The 9,903-nt window shown below is 42.6% G+C and overlaps 1 protein-coding gene across 1 annotated transcript in view; it reads right to left on the bottom strand.

Annotated features, from left to right (window-relative positions):
* ankar (ankyrin and armadillo repeat containing) overlaps positions 1-9,903 on the bottom strand; it is a 160,119-nt gene that overhangs the window by 58,356 nt on the left and 91,860 nt on the right. The window contains exon 14 of the mRNA XM_043694464.1: positions 6,012-6,253. Within this exon, the coding sequence (XP_043550399.1) occupies positions 6,012-6,253 (242 nt within the window). The remainder of the gene's footprint in view (positions 1-6,011; positions 6,254-9,903) is intronic.

Raw genomic sequence — 9,903 nt, 5'->3', positions numbered from 1 at the left:
TCGAATGCCTTCCTTTTTCGAACCAGAGCCGGGGAAAAGTCCTGAAATAGCATGATCTTGGATCCTTTGTAGATCATAGCTTGGGGGTCTTTTCCGAGATTTCTAGAGGCTTCTAGGAGTATCTGCCTCTCCCTGTGGCTCTGCAGCCGGAACAGGACCGGGTGTGGGCGCTGGTTCGAGCCGGGCCCGCGTATTGCTACCCGGTAGGCCCATTCCATCCTTACCTGGCCTGATCCAGCTTGCAGATTTAAAAGTTGTGGCAGCCACTGCTCCAGGAATGCTGTAAGCTGGCCTTCCTCTTCCTGTTCGGGAAGGCCCAGCAAACGAATATTTTTTCGACGACCTCGATTATCGAGGTCGTCAATATGATTTTCCAAGGTCCGGACTCGCTGCTCGAGAGTCCGGACCTGATCCACGGCCGATTGAGCGGTTGTCTCCGAGGTCGCGGCCTTTAGCTCCGCCCCTCCGACTCGGCGTTGAATTTCTTCAATTTCACGGTCGTGCTTCTGCAGCGCGGCCGAGAGCGACTCCCAACGATTCCTGGATTCGACGATAAAGGCATCAATCTTCGAGTCAAGCTTGGAAAGCATTTCTGCTAGACTTGCTACTGTAGCTAAGTCCCCCGGGGCGGCTGTGGACGCCTCTGCTGCAGCTGGAGCGTGTGGGGGAGGGGTTCCTGCTTGCTGAGAGCTGCGGGCTCCCTTCCCTTTAGTCATTTTAACTTAGGATAAAGTTGCTTAAATGTAATATTACACCACTAATTCAGTTACTAAACTATTATAAATGATTTATAAATGATTTGGTGAGCTTGGTAGGGGGTAGGTGACCCACTGTGCCCAAGTCTTGGGAGGAGCACTATAGACTCAGTCTTACTGGGTCGCCGCCATCTTGGATCCCCCATCGAAGTCATTTATAAAAACTACAAAGAACAGAGGCCTGCGGGACCCCACTCAACACTGACCTCCAGGCAGAATTCTTCCCATCTAGAACCACTCTCTGCCTTCTCTCAGCCAACCAAATCTGAATCCAGATAGCCAAATCTCCCTGCATCCCATACTTCCTGACTTTATGAATGAAACTACCATGGAAAACCTTATCAAATGCCTTGCTGAAGTCCATGTACACCACATTCACTGCTCGACCTTCGCGACCTGTTTTGTCACCTCCTCGAAGAACTCAGTAAGATTTGTGAGGCGTGACCTGCCCCTCACAAAGCCATGCTGACTGCCTTTAATTATGCTATGCTTTTCCAAATATTAATAAATCCTATCCCACAGAATTCTTTCTAAAACTTTGCTGACCACAGACGTAAGACTGACTGGTCTGTAATTGCCAGGGAATTCCCTATTATCCTTCTTGAAAAGAGGAACATTCGCCTCTTTCCAATCCTCCAGTTCGACTCCCGTGGAGAGTGAAGAGGCAAAGATCTTCGCCAGTGGCTTAACAACCTCCTTTCTCGCTTCCTGGAGCAGCCTAGGGTAAATCTGGTCTGGTCCTGGGGACTTATCAATCTTAATATTTACCAATATTTCCAGCACATCAACTTCATTAATCTTGATCTGTTCAAGCCTGTATCCCAGCTCCTCAAAGTTCTCATTCACAACAAGGTCCCTTTCCTTAGTGTAAACCTAAGCAAAAAACTTAGGTACGGCTTCCCCTATCTGCTCATTTGTGGAATGACTTCCAGAGGAAGTGTTAGATGTATATACAGTTATAACATTTAAAAGACATTTGGACAGTACATGAATAGAAAAGGTTTACAGGGATATAGGCCAAATGCAGGCAATTGGGACTAGTTCAGTTTGGGAAACTTGATTGGCATGGAGGAGTTGGATCAAAGGATCCAATTCCATGCTGTATGACTCTACAAATCTATCTGAAACAAAAACAGTTTTGGTCTGGTGACATTCACGGGGAGAAAGCAGAGTTAATGTTTTGTATTTGATGACTCTTTTTCAGAAATATTGCGGGTGAATCCAGAACTAGTGGAAACAGTTTTAAAATTAGGGGTCATCTTGCAAAACAGAAAAGAGGAGGATTTATTTTTCTGTCAAGAGTATTGTGTGATTTTTGAACATTCACCCTCAGAAGATAATGGAGGCAAGATAATTGAATATTTTTATGGCACAAGTTGACAAATTTTTATTAGGCAACTGAATTAAAGGTTATTGTGAGTGGATGGGAATGTGGAATTTGAAACACAAACATGGTTGTGGGAGTTGAATGAACTCTGCATTAGTTACAGTCATATGCAGCACAAGGAATAGACCTGTAAAACAAAACAGAAATTGTTGGAGAAACTCAGCAAGTCTGGCAGTGTCTGTGAACAGAAAGCAGAGTTAACACTTTGGGTCTAGTGACCTGAAATCACACAAGGTGATACTCCATTATCAATTCACTTTTTATTTACATAAGTAGAGTCCTTGATTCTGATCCAGCTTCCTCAGAGCCAGCTCTCAGAGTGTTTAGAACCTTTAACAGTCCAGTTTATATCTGTCAGCCAGGGTTCACTCACTGGACCAGCCCTAATGCACCTGGCTGACCTTGTTACCATCACTACAGCCCTCCCCCTCTGAGTCTGAGGACATAGGTTGTTTTTTTCCTGTAGCTCCTCCTAGGGTGTTTTCGCACCAGGTCAGGTTCCTCCAACACTGCCTCTGATACAGGTGGCGCGTAATGCACTGTATAGCTTGCCTCTTCCACTCAGAGCATCTCAGACGTAATTCATTCTCCTCTTCAGGTGGCAAAAGCATTCAGACAACATCCACTGTGTTCATGTCAGATTCCGAGATATCTTCAACACTTGATGGAGAGGGAGAATGCATGGGTTCTTGGACAGTTGGAAAGGCAGTCGAAGAGCAGCGCATGCTTTGCTCCTGCATCATTTGCAAGTTTGCAGCTTTCATATAGAAGTCCACGGGCTTGTTCAGGACAATTGTACCTACCCATGCATTATATGTCACTAGACCTGACTTCATGTCAACCATGCCTCTTACCCATGCAAGGTGGTTCCTGTGGTTTCTACACCAAAATTCATCCCTGAAGTAAACTTTCTCTCTTGCTTAGCAGAGTTTTGTGTCCAGCATTGGCATTCCTGATGCCATTTCATCCTCCAGTCACCATCCCCCCCCCCCCCAACCCCTAAGTCCAGGAAGACCAGATTTAATTTGGTGCAGAATCTTCTGTCCATTAGCAACTGTGTTGGAGTTATCCCTGTTGTTGCAAGAGGGGTGATCCTACAATCAAATAGGAATCAGGACAGCTTGGTACCTAATGAAGCTGTAGGCTGTTTCTTTAAGCCTGCCTTCAAAGTTTGCACTGCTCTTTCTGCCAGACCATTGGTTGATGGGTGGTATGGAGCTGTCCCTATCTGTCTAAAACAATTCAATTCAAATGATGGTCTGTTATCTCTGACCAACACTTCCAGGAGTCGGTATATTGTGGAAAGATGTGCACAGTTTTTCTATCATAATCTCCATTTTTGATTAATGAACTCTTTGCATGTCTAGTCACTTTGAGTGGTGTCCACAATGACTAAGAACATTGAGCCCTGAAAGGACCTACATAGTTGACATGTAACCGTTTCCAAGGTTTACTCAACCATTCCCATGAATGTGGTGGAGTTGCAGACAGTAAGTTTTGTCCTTATCGGAACTCTGGACACTGCCTCGCCAATACACCCATGTCCAGTATCCAGTCCTGGCTACTAGACATAACTTCTCACTGATATCTTCATTTTGGAAACCCCTGGATGACCCTGGTTGATTTGAGCCATTATCTGCTGGTGACATTTGCTCAGGTCAATCATCCTTGCTCCCCATAATAATATGCAGTCCTCTACTGTGATCTTGTCTCTAGGTCAAGAAAATTTTCAGTTCTGGTTGCAATGGCCCTATGATTTCCTCCATCACCACCAGCCACTTCAGTTTTGCCAGGACTGGATCTTTCTGTGACCAAAGTGTCAGGTGTGGCTGGAAGTATATCCAGAAAATTTAAAACCTTCTTAGACTCTTCCAGTGATGATAACACCAGCAGTGCATCTTCCAGTGGGAAGCGGCTCAATGCATTGCATTTGCTACTTTGCCTCACAGATAGTGTTCCAAATTGTAATTATACACACTTAGTAATAGAACCCACTGCTGTATTTAGCCTAAAGTTATGGACATCACTGCCTTGTCCTCTTTACATAGATCTAGCAGGGCATCCATTAGTACTATAAATTTACATCTGTAAAGGTATTGTTGGAACTTCCTGACTCAAATATGACCGCCAAAAGCTACCTTCCCTATCTGGGTGTTTATATGCTCTGCAATAGACTAAGTCCTGGATGCATATGTTATTAGACATTCCTCTCCATTGGGCCACCTATGAGTTAATGCTACCCAGATGCCATACAGGGAGGCATCTCTTGAGACTAGATCTCTTGACACTCTCTTTATATCTGTTAGTCAGGGTACCCTGATTGGACCAGGTTGTCAGCCACAGTCAAGGAACTCTTATTCTATGAGGTCCACCTGGCTGACCTTGTTACAATCACTTGTGAATATAGGATCCATATAATTACAACTTAACATATTTGCTTCAGGACTTCCTTATAATGGTATCCTTTATCAATCTATCTTCAGCGGCTTCATCAATAGTCTTTGCTGATTCGTGCACAATCTTTACTTCAATTGTCACACCTCAGATAATGAAGTAATCTGATCACATTACACTAAGACCTGAAAAACAACCTGATAAATGACAAAGAACATTTGCATGACAGTATCAAGTAATGATCACCTCTAATAAGAGAGTCTGAGTACCAACCCTAAATATTCAGTAGCGTGACCATCCACCATTAACAGCCTTCGTATTACCATTTCCTCAAACCTGGTGGATGAGCCTGATAAATTCTATGTCTCCAAGAGAAGGTCACGGGCTGAGTATTCTGCAGCAAGTCCTTGGAGCTGACCACCAAGGCATAAGTCAGGATTGCAAAGGAATACTCAACAGATGTCTGGAAAAGTGAACCTGCAACATGTTCAAGAAAACCAAACCATCCAGGACAGAGCAACACCTCTTGATTAGCCCTCATCCTCTACCTTAAGTATTCACTCCTATTATAATTGGTGCACTGTATTTGCTGTGTGAACAATATTCAGTGCAGAAACTCAGTGAATATTCTTCAAATTCTTCTGCCTGAAAGAATGAAGGCAGTAGGCACTTGAGAACCTGATCACCAGCATGTTCCCTCCAAAGTCAAATAATATCCATATATTTGAAAATATTTCACTATTCCTTCAGATCACTGGAGCTCCCTCTAACAATTATTACATGACAGGATTGCAGTGGTTTAAGGTGGTGGCTAACTTACATCTTCTCAAGTCAATCAGGTAAGCAATAAATGCTGACCTTGCAAATGATACATAAATCTCATTAACAAATTGGAGAAAAGTAAACAATAAATGAAATGGTAAATTAGTAGAAACTTTCAAAAATGCTATGTAAGTGATATTTTAAAAAGGAGTAGTTGAGGCAAATACTAAGTTGTATTTAATGAATCATTGGGTTTTATGAGGAAAAGAGGAGCAAAACAATATTCTGATAGGGTTAAATGAGAAAAGGAAGGACGAAGCTTTTTTGTATGATAAATACTTACATAGATATGTTAGGCTGAATGGCCCATTTTTGTGCTGTAGGTTCCATATAAATATAGTGATACTGAATTTGCATAATAAACCAATAAATGTATTAAATTTGTGGAAAATTGTGAGATACATAACATGGCAGTTAATATTTCTGTATTACTGCTTATACCTATATATTGATTGTTTGTGGACTGGAAGTTTTATCTGCAAGGCCTATGTGCCATCTTTCAATGAGGAATGCTATGTAAAGTGCTCAATTCTTTCCCAAATTGCCTCTATTTTTTAGAAGCAGCTGATGCCCAATCTGTCGATTAGTGGTGAAACTATCAAATTTTATAAAATTATGTAACTTACACAAATACGTTTACAGTTGAAAAATACCTTGAGAAGCTTCATAATGTGCTTGTCAGTAGACACTTTCAGGAATTCTTTTTGAACTGCAGCATTTCCGTCAGCTAAAACCTCCACTGCTTTTATTGCTTTCATCTGCATCCTGATTTTCCGTCCACTGAGGATGTTTACAAGTGCGACCACTGCGCCTTCAGCAACAATCGCATTTTGGTTCATTGTGTGACCACGTGCAACTTCAGCCAAAGCAACTGATGCATCACCCTGCAGAGCTTCTAAATGAAAATTGCACATATCAGAGTTAGGACTCTTCTTAGTCATATTACAAAGTCTGGATGATTAACTAAAATGCTGACAGTAATGCCAATGATTCATGAATAGAAAATAAATGGAGCTATAAACATAAGCAGTAGGCCTATGAATATCTAACTCAGGATTCTGGTAAGTAAAGGTACAAAACTCTTAGAGGACATTCTCTCATTAGAGAGGGATGACTGGCATTGACTTAATCACCAAAGGGAGAGATTGAGAAAGAGGGAAGAAGGTAATCTGAACTGGTGCAGGGCTTGAACGTTTTCAGCCATTCCTCCAACTGTGCAATTGCAGGGCTGGCCCTTCATGAACAGGGGTTATCTGCAATTACTTGGCTCATGACACTGTGGTGGAACTCACAAAGCACAGCAGAGGAAATGTATAACATGCAGAACAGAAAAGTCAGTCCTTTATTTCACACCTATTGGTGCACAATAACACATTCCTAACCCAAGAAGAGGAAGGGCAGCTAGAGGGAGATTGAGATGCCTTATTCCCTTCTTACATTGTCAGTAATTCCTTTGCCTCGAGCATTGTTGCATGACTTCTGTATGCTGAATTCGCAACACCAGATTGGCAATGTTGTATTGATTCTCTGGCCTCACAGTCTGAAACTTACATCTGCCCTATTCTTCGGCCAGTTCAATTACCTTCTACTGTGCAGGAATCAGGGATGTCAGCAATACTGCAACCTATCTTCAAGCAATTCTGTTATTGTTCACTCCTTTGTCATGCAGGCAGATATAAGGACTGAGAATCATCTCAATGCATAGTAAAGCTTTTTAAGTGTAGAATTAACATTACTTCCTTAGTAAGTGCTCCATTCACGCACTGTTTTGCAACTGATACTACTTTCACATTGTAAACTGGTCCTACACATTCAGATCATGTGTGCTCCATTCACATACTTAAATAGCTTAAATCAGCACTATTTTTCAGTGATTGCAACTGTGCTGTTTATTCTTGCAAATAGTAAGCGGTCTTTGACCATTTTTCAGCAGGGCACTCAATTTCACTTGTGCTGCACTTTCTTGGTCATGTTCCATATCCATCACATATACCTAATCCTAAGCCTTGAATTCTTGGATAGTCACTAATCACGGGTTTCCTGTGAAGTTTTTTTTAGTAGAACAACTGGCCCTGGAGCTGCAATGTTTGAGTAATGAGGCTGCTGGTAAATGCTAAACACATTATCATGTCGCAGTTGTAACTGAAGCATGCAGATGTCCCAGAAGGGGGTGCATGGCCTCAGATGATGGGATGCATCCCTGGATTCACTTTAGAAAAAATGGGTATACAATCTCACACAGATAGGCAGTAATACTAACATGCTGAAGAAAACTTTCTCACAAGTCTCTCAGAAGACCAGAAAGGCAAGGTTTCTAGGAGTAAAAATCATTGGGGAGGTTTACACTGCAGTAGATAAGTAAAGAAACAGTTTGTTGCTGAATTGGGAAAAAATGATTATTGGTATTAAGAAGATAAGGAAATACTATTCGATTGACAGACCAGTTAAAAACTGGGAAGTTGCAGCTACTGTGTTATGTTGTCTGTTGCTGCCAGGATTCAGGACATCTGTTCAGCGCTGATGAGAATCTTACAGTGTGTCACCATGATCCATGTGGGCACCAGTGACATTGACAGGACAAGGAGAGTGACTGTGCATAGTCAGAATGAAAACAAGTTAAAAAGCAGAATCTCAAACCTCAAATAATCTCTGGATAATTGCCTAAACCATGTGCAAATTGACACAGGGACAATAAGATTAGACAAACAATGTGTGACTCAAAGATTGGAGTGGAAGAAATGAATTTCATTTAACTGGGTATCGAACTTTCATTGGGGAAAGTGCCAATAGGACGGTTTACATCTGAACTGTGCTGTGGTTGGTGTTCCAGAGAGCTGTAAAACTAGGGAAGCAGAGAGGGTTTTAAATTAAGTAATGGGGAAAAGTGATCAAATGTGGGAAGATGTGATGAATCAAAGTGTAGAGACAAAAGAGAGAAAGGCATTAATATGGGAAATAATAAACAGATCATGAAAGGAAGGGATAGAAAGTACAAATCTAAGAATGAATCAACATATAAGGCCAGAAATTACAAAAAATAATAAAAGGAATAATTGTATTTTGGAAGGTTGGCAAAAGGGATTTTTTGCTCCAGTTGAAATGGGAGTTGTTGGAAATGCTTAGCATTTCTGGCAGTATCTATGCAATGGCTCTTCATCAGAACTAGTGCAGATCATTGATCTGCGATATCTGTTTTCTCTCTCCACAGATGCTGCCTAGCCTGCTGATTACTTCAAGAATTTTCTTTTTAGATTTTAGATTTTCAGAATCTACAGTAGTTTCTTTTCTCATGAAATGCCCCAAAGTGGGGGCCTGTAAGTGTGATTTGTTTTAATTTAAATTGAGAATTATTTCTCACTCAACACAAAACATAATTTTGCTGTTAACAAAGTCCACTTGTTTGGTTAGAAGTGGCACAATATTACAAGTGATTTTGTTGGTGCTATCTTGGCTTTTTTAAAATTTTGGAAGTAAAATCCAGGGTACCCAGAAGGGAAACAATTGTGCAAAAGAAGGTGTTTTCTGCCACCTTCATAAACAAGCTATTTCTTTGGCAAGTGCTTACAGATTTAGGGTTAAATATTTCTAAATTGATTGGCAAATGAGAAGTCTCAGTTCAGAGTGTGGTGCTGGAAAAGCACAGCTGGTCAGGCAGCATCCGAGAAGCAGGAATGAGGGGGGTGGCTGAAGGGGGCCGAGAGATAAATGGGAGCGGGGTGGAGGTTGGGGGGAAGTTGGCTGACAGTGCAATACATGGATGAAGGTGGGGGTGATGGTGATAGGTTGGACAGGAGGGTGGAGTGGATAGGTAGGAAGGAAGAGAGACAGATAGGACAGGACAAGAGGGTGGTGCCAAGTTGGGAGATTGGATCTGGGATAAGGTGAGGGGAGAAGAAATGAGGAAACTGATGAAATCCATATTTATTCCATGTGGTTGGAGGGTCCCAAGGTGGAAGATGAGGCATTCTTCCTCCAGGCGTCAGGTGGTAAGGGTTTGGTGATGGAGGAGGCCCAGGACCTGCATCTCCTTGGGTGAGGAGGAGAGGGAGTTAAAATGTTCGGGCATGGAGCGGTGGGGTTGTTTCTGCGTGTGTCCTGGAGATTTTCTCTGAAGCGTTCTACAAAGAAGGGGTCTTGTCTCCCCAGTGTAGAGGAGACCACATTGGGAGCAACGGATATAATAAATGATGTGTGTGGAAGTGCAGGTAAATCTCTGACGGATGTGAAAGACTCTTTTGGGCCCTTGGATGGAGGTAAGGGGAGAGGTGCGGGCACAGGTTTTGCAATTCTTGGGTGGCAGGGGAAGGTGCTGGGAGGGTAGGGTAGGTTGGTGGTGGGTGTGGACCTGACAATAGAGTTGCAGAGGGAATGGTCTTTACAGAATAGAGATGGGGGTGGGGAGGGAAATATATCTCTGGTGGTGGGGTCTGTTTGTAGGTGGCGGAAATGGTGAAGGATGATGCGATGTATCCGGAGGTTGGTGGGGTGGAAGGTGAAGACCGGGGGACTCTGTCCTTGTTGCGGTTGGAGGGGTGGGGTTTGAGG

This window comes from Chiloscyllium plagiosum, chromosome 7 (genome assembly GCF_004010195.1).
Source record: "Chiloscyllium plagiosum isolate BGI_BamShark_2017 chromosome 7, ASM401019v2, whole genome shotgun sequence".
NCBI lineage: Eukaryota > Metazoa > Chordata > Chondrichthyes > Orectolobiformes > Hemiscylliidae > Chiloscyllium > Chiloscyllium plagiosum.
This window is presented reverse-complemented; position numbering and strand designations above follow the sequence as displayed.